Source organism: Oreochromis aureus, linkage group 4 (assembly GCF_013358895.1).
Source record: "Oreochromis aureus strain Israel breed Guangdong linkage group 4, ZZ_aureus, whole genome shotgun sequence".
Classification (NCBI taxonomy): domain Eukaryota; kingdom Metazoa; phylum Chordata; class Actinopteri; order Cichliformes; family Cichlidae; genus Oreochromis; species Oreochromis aureus.
Window position 1 is genome coordinate 8362553 of NC_052945.1, and position 14547 is coordinate 8377099.

At 38.8% G+C, this 14547-nt stretch overlaps 1 protein-coding gene across 4 annotated transcripts in view; it reads right to left on the minus strand.

Moving 5' to 3' along the window:
• Nucleotides 1-5593: 5593 nt before the first annotated feature.
• gjc1 (gap junction protein gamma 1) overlaps nt 5594-14547 on the minus strand; it is a 45807-nt gene continuing 36853 nt past the window's right edge. For 3 of the 4 annotated variants that reach the window (XM_039611339.1, XM_039611341.1, XM_039611342.1), the window contains exon 2: nt 5594-8640. In XM_039611339.1, coding sequence (XP_039467273.1) covers nt 7129-8586 — 1458 coding nt within the window. In that variant the 5' untranslated portion in view covers nt 8587-8640 and the 3' untranslated portion in view covers nt 5594-7128. Of the gene's footprint in view, nt 8641-14405; nt 14527-14547 lie in introns of those variants that run through there. The other variant, XM_039611343.1, reaches the window with a different exon arrangement.

Below are 14547 nucleotides of genomic sequence, written 5' to 3' on the forward strand. Positions count from 1 at the left end.
TGTACATGCTCAAAGCAGCAGGAGAGACAGAGGAACAGATGAATAAGATATAAGATATACAATATATACAATAAGAATAGTAGTGTACAGTAATATACAGTAGGATAGTGCAAGACATAGTATCGAATAACTCTAACGAAGTAATATATATAACTATATCCTGGTGAATAAATAACTTAACTATCAGTGCAGGCGATTCTAGAAAGTGACAAAGTATTGTGCAATAGAATAAAGGGAGTAGCAGCGTATGTTGGGGGGATGAAACAAATATTCAATAAATTTAACAATTTTCTTGTATTTCAATTGAAGAGATTGGTACTCTTTGTTTCCTACAATTTTAATGGCATATTTTCTATCTATCTATCTATCTATCTATCTATCTATCTATCTATCTATCTATCTATCTATCTATCTATCTATCTATCTATCTATCTATCTATTTAAATGTAGTTGGTTCAGTTTGTCAAGATGGCCGATGGTATCTTGATATGGGTTTATTTGCACTGACACGCACAGCTGAAAAAAATGCATCGATGGGGGTGGTGCAGTAAACCAGAAATACCACATTGTTTGCACTTCCATATACACAAGAAGTCAAGGAAAGAAAAACAATGTCCAACTTGTCAACTGCTGCTCAACACAAAGTACTGAATACAGCAAGATGTATTTTAATTTAGCAATAGAAACATGTCTGTTTTTGGCAGGACAGCAACATCTTTTCCAAGTGAGCAGATTATTTATTTAATTTCACTGTTGTTGTTTTTTAGAGAATCTATTTTTAACTCAAACCATTAAACATTTCTTGTGTCGACAGCCTTTGAAATGATCACATCTGCACACTTCACTTTACTTCAAAATTTAGAAATGGACCATAAATGATTTTTTTTCATTTAAAAAAGAATTAAAAGGCTTTTAAGAATGTATGAGATTATTTAACCATTTTATTTATCGTTTACTGTCTGGTAAAACAAGCATACGTTAAATCAAGTAGTTAAATTATTATTTAAGTTATTGTTGTTTACAATTTTCCAAATTTTAACTTGAAATTACTTTTACATACTTTATCATAAAAACATACACCTGCTTAAAAACACTGCACTTCGACCATGGGATTGGCAGTGCTGTTTGAGCATACAGTTACTCTGTCAGCTTAAAGATGACCTGAATGTTATATTGATCCTTTGCTTCAGAAACAAATTCAAATAACATCACATATTAAACCATTAATTTTTCACTCATATTTAAGTGAGTACACAGTTATTTCCTTTTTCTCCAAACCACTTGCTACATCCTATTGTTCCTGACATACAGATCATGCCTGTTCCCATAGCACCAAAATTGGACAGCAAATTTAGCAAATTCTCCACTGTGTATATAATGTACAGTATTTCACTTTTAAATCTCTCATATACTGTAATGACCCACTTGGACACTTCTGATGTGTGACTATGTTATCTATAGATAGATAGATAGCTATATCCCCCAGGTAGGTAAAAGTATTCCATGCATTGGGGAGCACCTGGGATGTCTCTGTGGAGCATGCAAGAACTGCTTCATGTTTTTATTTTGTAAAAGCTGTAAATTATAGAATACGCTCACTGACTGCTTAGCTTTTCTAATGGCTGACACAATGACAACAATTAATACAACATTTTTAAAATGTAACTGTGTTTTTAGTTAAATTCCTATAAAACCTTATATGAAAGGTCTCTCTAGTGCTATATGTGTTGATTCATGAGCTGAACAGTAACAACAGACACTGAACTGCTCTTATTTAATTTATTAAATATATAAACAATAAGTTCTTGTCTCAACTTTACGCTCAGCCATCCTTTGATGCTGCCATACTAGATATATATGTAGTAAAGGAAACATGAATAATTTCTTTTTTTATAGGTTTCATGGTGAGGTGCTCTGCAGCTTTCAAGATTTTAATTTTGATTAGTGAGGAGTTATTAAAATTGTATAGACAGTACAGCCCCTTTGTTCACTTGATGTGATGGAGATTCATCAACTGCACATCCATGATGTCAATTTCTTATTTCACCATATCTGAAAGGTTCTCTGATTGAGATCTGGTGACTGTGGAGGCCATTGAGTACAGTGAGCTCAAGTTGTGGCATGTTGAGATTATTTGAGCTTTGTCACATTTTCTTATCCTGCTGGGAGAAAATGGGTACATTGTGTTCTTAATTCATTATTAGAATTAATATTTGATCATATTTTTGTCCAGTTGTCATATTGATCTCCTTTATTTTACTGTACATACTTCTTCCCTTCTTGTAAACGAAGCACACATTCAAACATGTGGTTGTGAATTCATAGACTTTGTAAAATAAATTCCAAAAGTAGGCTACTAGGGCAGCCCCATGCCTGCTTAGAGAAACTGGGTAAATTGTCTTTAAAATGACATACAAGTAGGGTCAGTGCATCTAGCCAATTAGGGGCACTAGTGTTTGTTTCTTTATAGAGAAAATAGCCCGCTGCCACAAGTTCCTATCCCAGACATTGCTCGTGGGATTCCAGTCATAGTAGCAGTGACCTTGTTTGAACACCCAGCTGCAGCACTCTACTTGTTCCCGCAGGCTACTCTCTCCAGGGACACTTTTTATTTCAGCGAATCACAAAAACGCACTTTCTACTTTCCATTTTTTGTTGTGTATTCTCTAGACTGTGAACTTGATGAAAAAAGAGAGTGAGGATATATTCATTTTCATATAAAAGCTTTTTGAGTCAGGGGCTATTTGGAGGAAACACTAAGCCTGAAAGACTCACATGTTCTCTCCTCACAAACTCACCAAGTGAACTGCCAAAGCGACAAACAAAATGACATGGGTCACACAAACTGAAACGACATCTCTTCGATCTCGTCGGTTGTTCCTGCCGGTGATATCAGCTTGTGTGACTGTAATTCTCCTGATAGGATGGTGGGGGCCTCCTGCTTTCCACCAATCAAAATCAAACACAAATCTTATGTTGACAACAGGAAGAGGACAACACTCAGTGTGTCAGGACAGGGAAACCATTTTACTTGCTGTGAACCCAAAACAAAAGATGCAGAGACTTTATGTAATGTATCTTTTGATTTATTTTTTATAGTAAAATAGGCCCCTTCACATGCAAATCAAATGCATTCACTGAAGAATATGAAAAAAGGGATACAAGAAAGAAATATACATTAAATATACATTTTACAAAAAGGCATAGAAAAACACTCAAATACCCATGAGAATCTGAGTTTTTAAGCACATTTTCTTTAATTTGTCACAACCTACACAATTAACTAGAGGAAACATCTAAGGGAACAACACATCCGTTTTTGTGAACAACCACAAAACATTTAATCCGAAACAGCCATTTAAAAAACTTTTTTTTAAAATGTGTGAACATTGCTCCTCCCCCAGATGCTGACAAGACCAATTATTGCTTTCCTGAAGAGTTCCCACATACCTCTTCTTCTTTCTTCTTCTTTGATAATTCAACTGAGACTGAAATCTGCCAACTGTGACGATAGTCTTTCAGTCTTAAAGTTTCTTGAAAATCACAAGGTGTGTTTATGTTTCCTGGAATGTCTATTGTCTTTAACTGCATTTCTTTCTCTCACTTCATTATGTCATAAAATGTTTGAATATGAATGTTTGAATGTTTGAATTGAATATTAATACCCGCACCTCATCGGTTTTGCCAGTAATGCCAATCCAGCCACTGTCATTCCAGTTAATTTAGTTTGCTGAAACTTTTTAACCCTCAAGTGACCAAGTGGGATTATTTATGATCCCAGCTTTATACTGATATAGATTGTTGTTAAAATGCTTCATACTGCTACTATTTTTCATTAACATGAATTGGCACAATGGTGTGACAAGGATAATATAAAGTGGGGGTTGAAATATATATATTTGATTTTAGTGTTATGAAATCATTGTATCTGAATCATGACTACCATGACTAAAGAAAGTAGCAAGATTTACTGCAGCAGAATAATGACTAAAAGTGACAAGAGTGATTTTTATCATGACTTTCATCATGACTATCTAGATTGATAAAAATCAATCTTCAGTGAAATAAAAGTAATGGAAGACCATAATTATTTACTTTAACATATAATAGAATATCTATCACAGATATAGAAACAGTATGGGGAATATAATGTAGTTATTTAAGCAGCTTGGTAGCTCAGGGGTTAAAAAGTCAAATACAATTAAGCTTGTTGACCCACTATGCTCATAAATAGTTATGCAAAAATTGTGATAAGTAGCTTTTGATATACTTGCACAAACATGATCTTTTATGTAAGAAATCTACACAGACATGCAGCCAGAGCTGGAGGATTAAACACTTTTGAATTGAGAATTTTTTCTATTGTCTTGTAAATCCACTGTCACAAAGGTAAAACACATGTTCACACTATTATGTATCAGACAGGGAATCTTAGTTTACCTTAATTTTTTTCTTGATTTTTTTTTCTAAGAAAAAAACCCCTTGTGATAAGACTTTGGAGATGTTTGGTTAATAGTGGATGTTACAGTAGATAACAAGGACAGAATACAGAGGGGCATAAACTCTCATAAGAGTGGTAATAAAATCCATTTGTGAACACTTTCTGTTTTAGTATTCAATTTTTTTTCTCCAGTCACTCAGCACAGAAGAGAAAACAGGTCATGCCAAACACACAAATGTGCCACAGGGTAATTCTTTTGACCTGGATAGCTGGCCAAATTTCTCAGTTTCTCAACAATACAACTTGGAGATGTTTTGAATATATAAAGACAAGCTGGCAGTCATCAAGATTTAAGCAGATGGGGTCGCCGAGTACCCTCATGGCACTCTAACAGAATGGCCTTTACTCGCTCTCACTGACTCCTGAAGATCTCATTTATTTAACAGGATGTCGCCCTCTTGTGGTCCCTGCTGGAGCTTATTGCCTTCTCTCAAAAAACAGCAGCAGTAGAGAAACTTTGCTTACTGGAGAAGAATTTAATGAGGGTTGATATGCCTTCTAGGGAAAAGACTGACAGGGACTGGCAAATTCTCAGTAAATCACCTATGGCTTATTGGGATTAGGGTCGCTTCAGACAAGCCAATCACTGCTTTGGATAAGGCTGGTTGGATTGCTTAGGGTGACTTATGTCTGTCTAATGATGGCTGGGCTTGATGAATAGACATGTGGAGCCAAGTGGTGAACAATCCAGAAAGGTTTTTCAAGCACTCTGCTGCACTGTATTCCATATTTAGAAAGCTATGTGTTCACTGCTTCACGGGTGATGTTTTGTTTAACTCATTTAATGTTTGCTGAGAGAATTGTAGACTTTTAATATGAAATGTATTAAATCAGCTTTATTTACCTTCTTTTTAATGGTTTTTCTTCCTGCCTTCATACAGCTTGTTTGGGAAGCTACTGCGGAGCTCGAATTATTTGAATTGCTTGGCACTTTAAAATATTTTGACAAGGGATTCAATGACCCACAACGGTGTTCAGCAGATCTCAGACCAGTGTTGAAAAAGGAGTGACACTGTTTATTAAAATACAGCCCAGAGGTTTTTTACATACATTAAATACTGATACGGCAACATACAAGGAAAAGACTTACTTTTTTTTTTTCTTTACTTCTTTAAGTCACTGTAGTTAACATATTATAAAAATATACTATGTCGTATTTAACATTTTTTTTTACAATTAGAAGGCAATTTAAATCACAATAGACATAAATATTCTTACAGCTAATTCATTTTCAAAAGATCTTGTTTTTTGTTTATTTATTTTACAAAACAAAACAAAACTTTATTGAAAAACAGAGTGTTTTCATATAAAACACTGTCTGGAACATAAAAATTGACTCCATTTTGAAGTTTTATCATTTTAAATCCCATATGAAAAAATGCAGTATATATTGTTGTACAAAAAAAAGAAGGAAAAAAAAGAAAAATGACTTTTACAAAAGGGTTGGTCTCACATAGGCATATTTCCACAAGTGGAGTAGCATGGCCACAGTATTCCAAAGCTACAAACAACCAGGCTTCATGGCAGCCTAGCATAAAATCTTGGCACTGACAACTTGCATCACACAAACAGTGTTTGGTCTCACTGTGTTATAGTAATGGCTTTAAACCTTTTCCATTACAGTGTGGTAATATTGCAGCCTTGTGCATCTAACACTGGACTTGTAGCACTGGGAAGACATAAGTGACACAAGTATTGTCAATAGAAAAGGAACATTACAGCTGGTTAAGGTGTTGCTGGATGCAGGTAGCACTGGCAACTGGTATCTTCTCCCCAGTATCAAGCCCCGTTGAAGACACCACCAGGGGGCAGCCAAACACAAGGCAGATAGAGGAATGATGGTACTGAGCCATGATAAGCCGTAAGGAGAAAATGAGAAATTTAAGAATAAACTATAAAATCTGAATTGCTTCTGCACCTTATTATTTATTTTTTCACAGATAATTTCAGATGTAGACTGGATAAAAATCCACCAGCTGTACTCATAGGTTTCTGTAGCAGCTGGTGTACTACTGTTATCAAAAAATACACAACAAACATTTACAAACACACGGTCAAATGCAAAGTCACAGCAATATAACACTATTAATGAAGCAGACATGGAACATGAGTGACAGGACACAGCCTTCAGGAAGGTGATCTTCTCACTGCACTATAAAGCCAATCCTTTGGGCGGCACCATGGAATCATGCATCATTTTATTGCATTCACATTGTGGTCATCGAAATTTGGAATCAGTCTAATTTTGCAAGAGAACACATTATGATCCTGGGATTCTCCTGAAAAGGTGAACAGGAAGAAAACAGAGGTCAATAATCTGCTCTGGGACTTGAGAAGAACGAGACATGTAAACGACAGACTGTAGCCTAACATAGTTTGTGTTGGTGTGATGTTTCAAGTTAAACAGTGATTACCCAGACAAAACAATTTGTCAGCTGCAATATCACATTTTCATGTTTTTTTCTCTTTTTTTTTCTTTACACACCATTATACACAAATACGCATCTTCTCCAGCTTGCAGGATTCTGTAAGGCATAATGGTGTTTAAATATCCAAGAAACATTGCAACAGCTCATCATCCAGTCTTAATATTTACATGGTTTCAATACGGGTCACTGTTTCTGGGGTTAAATCCATACAGAGGGCTTGCCCTCTCCTGATTTGCTGCTGCTACTGTTGCTGCTGCTTCCACCTCCACTGCTCCCGCCTTTCCCATGCTTAAATCTATGCTTGCGCTCTTTCTGAGGCTGGGGTTGTGGCTGAGGTTGGGCCTGGATAATGTTACTTTGGGGCTTGTCATCCTGGTTGTCCCCAAGCTGCTCCTCTGCCCGGTGCTGCTGACTGTAGGCCTGGATAGCTGCCTCCAGTTGCTCATGAGCTTGCTGGATCATGTCTTTGTTCAGGGCTACACGGGCCTCTCCTCCGGTGGGGAAATTGTCCTCATTGCTGCCAAACTGCTGCTGCTCCTCCTGGGCAATGTTAGCCCTGTTCTGTTTGCATGCCATCTTAGCGTTGCTAAGATCTGTGTAGGGCATCTGTTCTGGCTTCACAACAATGTTGTAACCAGGTGGAGCTGACGGGGTGTTCCATGAGAAGGGGTAGCCAACATAATCAGCAGCACCATCTCCTCCTACGCCTCCCTCAGAACCTGCCTCAGGACCTGCTGCCCCTACTGAGCCCTCCACACCCCCGCTGGTACCCAACAGGCCCAGCTGGTACTCATCCTCCTGAGGTGGGCAGCGGCGACGGCGAAGAATGTCACAAATGGAACCAATGCCCAAATGGAGCATTTCCCAAACATTGAGTGTGAGGCAAAGGACAGTGACACCATACATGATGCGCAGGAAAATGGTCTTCTCTGTAGGCCTCGACACAAAGCAGTCAACACTGTGTGGACAAGGTTTCCCTGAGCACACAAATATGGGCGTCACACGGAAACCATACAGCAAATACTGGCCTGTAAGGAAACCTGCCTCCAACACCGTACGAGTCACCAGCTGCAAAACATAGACCCGCATTAGCCCTTCATCTCGGATTCGCTTACGCCCATCATGTCGGATTTTGGGTCTGGGTGTGGGCTGGAGTGGGTCCCGTGGCCTTTTTGGGGGCTCGATCTCCGGCACCTCATAGATCATGGGATCATCCTCCTGGTCTTCCTCGGTCTCCTCAATGCCTCGGTGCTGTCTTGCTCCAAAGCACATTTTCCTAGGTTTTCTGTGAGTGTATCCCCCTCCTCCTGTCCTAACAGCAGCAGATCCAGCTCCTCCTTTGGCTTCATCTAATCGTGCAATTCTGTTGACAGCATAGCCCATGTACATGAGAGAAGGCATTGCCACCAAGATAATCTGGAAGACCCAAAAGCGGACGTGAGACAGAGGGGCGAAGGCATCATAGCAGACATTCTCACAGCCTGGCTGGCCTGAGTTGCAGACAAACTTGCTCTGTTCATCGTAGTAGATGGACTCTCCCCCAACGGCAGTAAGAACAATGCGGAAGACGATGAGCACGGTGAGCCACAGCTTCCCCACGAAGGTGGAGTGGTTGTGGATCTCCTCCAGCAGCCGCGTGAGGAAGCTCCAGCTCATGGTGTCGCTGGACAGTGGGGCAGACAGTGTCCCTCTCTCACCTGTTCACAGACTCTGGAGAAAGTAAAGAAAGAGAAAAAGCGTCAAGACAAGAGTGAAACAAGGAAGGTACAGTGAGCTGACAGTAAATGCCTCCACACGAGTATCACCAACATTTCAAAACACGATCAAAGCATTTAGTCACTTTTGTCCAAATATTAATAAGACTTTAATTCATGCAGAAATAGCGTTAGCCCTGCAAGTTTAGTGGCAAGATGGTTAAGGGTGTGACATAATAACTGCCTTAATTAAAATGAATGTTCCCCTCTGATCTCATGGAGTCACTAAGTCCTTAATTTGATCTGTTGCTCTATACATTTCAAATGCAAGCCCACTGATTTTAGCTCAGTGCCACAGTGAGGTTGCTGTCAACTTTGGGCTTTTTAGAGAATTAGCAGACCAAACAGGGTGGAAAGAGGATCTCAGTATTAAAAAAATGCCATCAAGCAGCACTGAGAAGGAGCTGAAATAATCCAAATAGGGAATTTGCTATCACCAAATACACACACACTTTATTTAACAGCCTATCTCTTTTAGAAGAAATAAATCCTCTTAGTGAGCCTTCTTCTGTATGAGGTGCAGTTTTCAGGATTGTATTAACTTCACTGGTTTGTTCTGGTTGGGAGGTAAATGGAATTGAACTCTACTCTGCTGCATGTGTGCATGTGCAGTTCAGGGATAGAGACATGTTGCCTATGTAGGTTAGGTCTGGGCTCCAGGCTGTCCATCCTCACCAGCAGAACCAGCAGGTGGCCAGGCACAAGCCACTGGAGCGGGATTTCAGACAGCAGACCCACATTATCTCAGGCAGTGGAGCTGAACCCAAACACTGCTGTCCCTGAGGGTGGCTTTGGGGGATGAGTGTGGCACCTCCACAGAACTTTCCCCCTTATGAAGCCACAGTAGCGCATGGCTTATTGTCAGCTTGACTGAGAGGAAAATCCAGGCATGAATACAAGCTTAGTTTGGGCTTTAAAGGGCTTCCAGGGACGATATCCTTACCAAGCAGGTTGAGAGCTTAGTTCAAATGAGCTGCATTAAGAGAGAAAATGTAGCTATAGCAGAGACACATGAGCTCCCAGCCCTCTGCTTTGTGTCTCCAGTAGGAGTCAAGAGGGCGGGAATGTTTTGAAGAAGGCTTGTGATAAAACATCTCGTAAGTATTGATCATTCTGACCATATAAGGGCATGCCTGAGACACAGGAGGTAGATGTCAGGAATCCTCTGTGTGAGTGCGCTCCGGTGTGTGTATTACCAACATGTGAGTGCACAACAGCTCCTTCTGAGAGTGTTTTTGCAGTTAGAGTAAGCAGTGAAGTCCTTGAAAGAGCGCCAACTATAAGAGTCTGTGAGCGACAAGTATGAGTAAGCAGCACATGGCCGGAGCGGAGCAAGAGGTTGCCATAAGCACAAAGAGTCATAACAGTGTCCTTTCATCGTCCAGCTCTGTCTGACTGTTCCTGCATTGCATCACAGCATTTCTTTACATAATTCTTCTGCACAGTTGTCCTTTAGCTAATAATATCCAGTTTCACTCATAGACAAAAAAGCAATCACAGAGATGAAATTTTGATTTAATAAGGCTATTCTATCTATCTTACTCTCTTTTCTCTCTGTCTACTTTCTGTACTTTTCACATTGGACCTTTTGCTATGTTTTTCACCTTTTCTCCCGGGACCTCCTCACCTTACAGGCACTGTTGATTTGGTGTGTTAGTCACACAGTATTTTTTGATATGCGGTCACTTTACAGCTCCTAGGAGTAATGTGCATTATGGTCCAGCACTACTTTGACTTGTTCAGTCACGGAGCTGATTTATTTTGAATTTTACAGATCCCAGACACTTGAATTGCAAGCTTGCTTTATTTATTATTTAATTTACTGGCTTGTATTTGCAAATCTTTTTTTCCTAATATCTGATATGAGCTCTATTTGGTCTATTCTAATCATGTGGTTAAAGAAATTTAGCCAATGAAGCCCAAAACTGCACTTCCTCAAATGGCTCTAAAACAGAGTTAACTACTGACTCAGATGGTGAAATACCCAAATTCCAGAGCAGAGGTGAGCACATTTATATCAGAGCACAGACTGATATATAAACCAATTTTGGTTTCTGCAGCTGTTTTTCCCCTTCGCTATCTTATTCATCTGTTAAAAAATTGTGTTACGGGTTAAGCATTATAGCTGATAAAGCAACACTGCACCCTTTTATCCAAACATACTGATAATACAGTTAACCCACCATAGTTTTCAATTATAGATACAAAAAAAAGATTTAAAAAAAATGTTCTGTAGGTTTGTAAAACATGCATGACAACCCTTTTATGCATTTAGCTTGAGGTTAAAACAACCATTGAAAATCCACAATTAATAGAGGAACTTTACTATGTCCTTTGATTGGCCCTTGTTCACTCGTTTTGAGTCCTTAGTTAATTTTTGCACCAGGAATTGAAAAGCTTCCCCCTGACCAGGAGAGATGCTCTGATCCAGGCACACAGCTGCCTGTGTTTAATGCTCCTGCTACCTTAGTTGCGTATAACCTAGCATTTTGCTTTCTCATCCAATTTACGTCTTCAGGAGCTAGTGGGGCAGTTAGGGGTAAGAAGCTGACTCTGTGCATTAAGTTACCAGGGTGAGTCAGCCTCCCGAATAGCACCGTGCAGACACAGCAGGCAGACTTTCTGTCAAAATTTTTGATATGAAGAATGAACAGCAAATTGGTGGAAATCATGTCACACAAGAAAACGTCAAAAAGCACAGCAGACTCTAGTTCAAAAGTTAAAAATGGTAAGAGTCACAAGGAAATCCCCTCCAGTGTAAACAGCAATTTTCAACTAATGAGCTTTGAAAGAGAATCACAGTCAGGATCAATGGCTTCACAGTCATCTGCTAAAAGGTCATGACTGTGTAATCACAGGTCAGCAAACACAGATATACCAGTCTCTCTTTGATTTTATCGGAGCCACGCTGAAGCACAAGGTCAGAAGTTAACACGATCACTTCTTGGGGGTTGAAAACTCCACATCACGGCCCTTACATACTGACTCAAACAGACAGTTACTATTACAGTGAGCGTCACCGCAGGGATCCCCTCAGTCACTAACTCTTCTAATGCAGGATCCACAGAGACTCATATCCAGATATAGTATGTAGACCGACAGACAAGCAGACGCACTTACAAGTTCAAAAGCCCCCTCAGTTTCCTGTCTGTGACTTCAGACACACTAACTTGGAGCATTTTTGGAGCAAGTTGTGCATTTAAATATTGAACACTGTACTTAAATTACATATATATCATGTTTTGCATAGGTTTATTTTATACTTTATGTACTACCCTGAGAAGAAGGACTGAATGTCTAATGTTTTTTTGCTGCGTTTCGTTGACGTGGCATGATCATGAATTGGATATAGACTCTGGCTGATGCATTAAAAAAAAAATTGTTTATCTAAAAACAAAAACTAAACTAAAGTGCACAGAGGTCACCATCATAATGTACTGAAACAAATTAATCTAAACAGCATGAACATATTTGTACTGAGCTCTCAGGCTCAGGGCAGTTTGAATAATAAATGTACTGTAAAACATAGAAAAGAAAAACCTCTAATGAGCGCATGTAAAGCTAATAGATTTATTAGCGTTTGGTTGAACTTTAATCAAGTGAAGCATACTAATGCGTATATTTATACATTTGTTTCTGTTTGTATAACTCTTACTGCATGACTCTATTACTGGTCACCATATTTAGAAATGCATATTGCGATTGCATTGATTTTTTTGGAACATTTTCCATAATTAACATATTGCACTTTACTCCGACTGTACTCATTCACAGACCAGCAAACCTGTACAATTACAGTAGTGGTCATCGATCAGTCAGCCCGCAGCCATTAAAGTACAGACTGTTTTCCCACAGGGAATTAATTTTCTTAGTCTGCTAATCATCAATTAGATCTCTCTTAGTGTTTTTAAAGTGATTGTAAAGAAAAAAAAAATCACTCTCAGCGTTTTATTCAGTTGACGCTGATTTGGCTCCTGATCCTGCTGATCTGCTGTTGGACTGCTGCCTTTAAAACACTCATCATTTGAACTTTTACGTTATCATGACTGCCTTCTGGGACCTGTCTGTAGATGTTAACGGCAGACAAAGTTTCTCTTTCTTTTCAGTATCTAACCGGAAACGTCATCACATGGATAATCACAGCATGTTATTATGATTACAGCTGGTACGTTTTTATTAAATTTCCAGTAGATTCGTTAATGTAAAAGGTTAAATAATTTCAGCCTGCATTTTATTTTGTGTTTTGCAGCAGTTTTAAGTGAGCAACATGTTGTGAAAACAATGCTACCTAAACTTTTATTTATATGTCTGTTTCCCTTTTTGTCCTATGTTTTTTATTTATATTACTTGTCTTCAACAAGGCCACATGTCAAGGTTTTGTTGGATTTAGTACTTACTAAATCCAACAAAACAAGTATAATACTAGTACTTAGTACTTATAGAGTTGAGCTGATGGGTTATCTTCTTTCGCCAAATAAAATTCACATCTACAAAGTCATATAATGAAAAGAAACATTCAGCAATTATTGCTAAAGCAGAATATCATGGCTGACAGGCAGGGATAGTTGGAAGGCAAACTAGCCAGAGAAAAAGAGCTATTCCACTGGGAGAAGAGTTAATTGCGCTGCTTGCTTGTCATAAAGTCACATTTTCAATTTTTGTATTAACAGGAATTTAATCAGTGGAGTTCCAGTGCTTGAGTTCCAAGCTGCCCGTGCTCTAAATGCTGTAGTGTGTTCAGAAATTTAATATGCTGTGCTTGGAAAGTTTAATCACAGAAAAGACATATTTCTTTCCAAAGAATGAACACTGCAGCTAATAATTAATTTGCATTGCAATGGAAATTCAGGCAGTTGTGTATGTGTCATAGCCTGTCATTAGTCTTTTCTGCTATTGCATTTTATATCATACCGAGAGAGTGACGTCTTATTCCACAATTCACCACAAACACTGATTTTTCTTTTAACACTAAAAAGGAAGCCTCAGAGTTATCAGAGGAAAGACCAAGACTTCTGAGCATGTTCTAGAGTCAGAACTCCTCTGCCTGTCCTTGTTTGAGGGTCAGCACCGTAGTGCCCTCTCCCTCTGTTCTGCCAGTGGCATCTTCAGGCTTCGCTGATGCCCTTCACAGTCCCACCTTGTCCTACGCAGATGGCACAGATCAAACTAATCTGCTCACGCAGTAGCTGGCCAGACATCTGTCCACGATAACCCCCTGGATCGTCATATTTGGGTTTAATCATGGCTGTTTTGTAGCAATAAGACCCCCACATAAAACCACCAAATTTAAGTCACAACAAGGTCTTTAGCTTCTGCTTCTGCTTTGTGAATTTGCAGTTTGACTAAAAGATAACAACTGTATCATGATATAATAATTACAATAAATCTTAACGTCTACAGCGTCAGTAGAGGACTGACAGCTGGCAAATGTGTGGATTAAGTAGAAAAGGGATTTTCTGTACTGCGTTTCAAATCATCCAAAAATCCAGCACAGCTAAAAAGGAAATTCTTACCAACATTTTCTAACTAACTTCTGTTTTTCCTGAGCAGTAACTCTGTTTAAAAAATTCTCTCAAGTGATTAAAATCATGCATGTCAAGAGTGACTTAGCATTAAGTTCAATGACAAATGGTTTTGAACACTATAATTAACATCGATTTTCAGATTCTATGGTTCATGTTTCTACACAGACACACACATACAAACAGACATCAAACTTACTTGCAGAGTGATCAGTGTGCGCGGCCATGAAACACAAATAAACTATGAATTCCAAAGAGTTAAGTAGGAACTGCACCCCAATTTGGGCCTCTGGTTCATAAAGCGTGCAGCAAAAAAGATAAAGGAATTCAAATCACTCTCA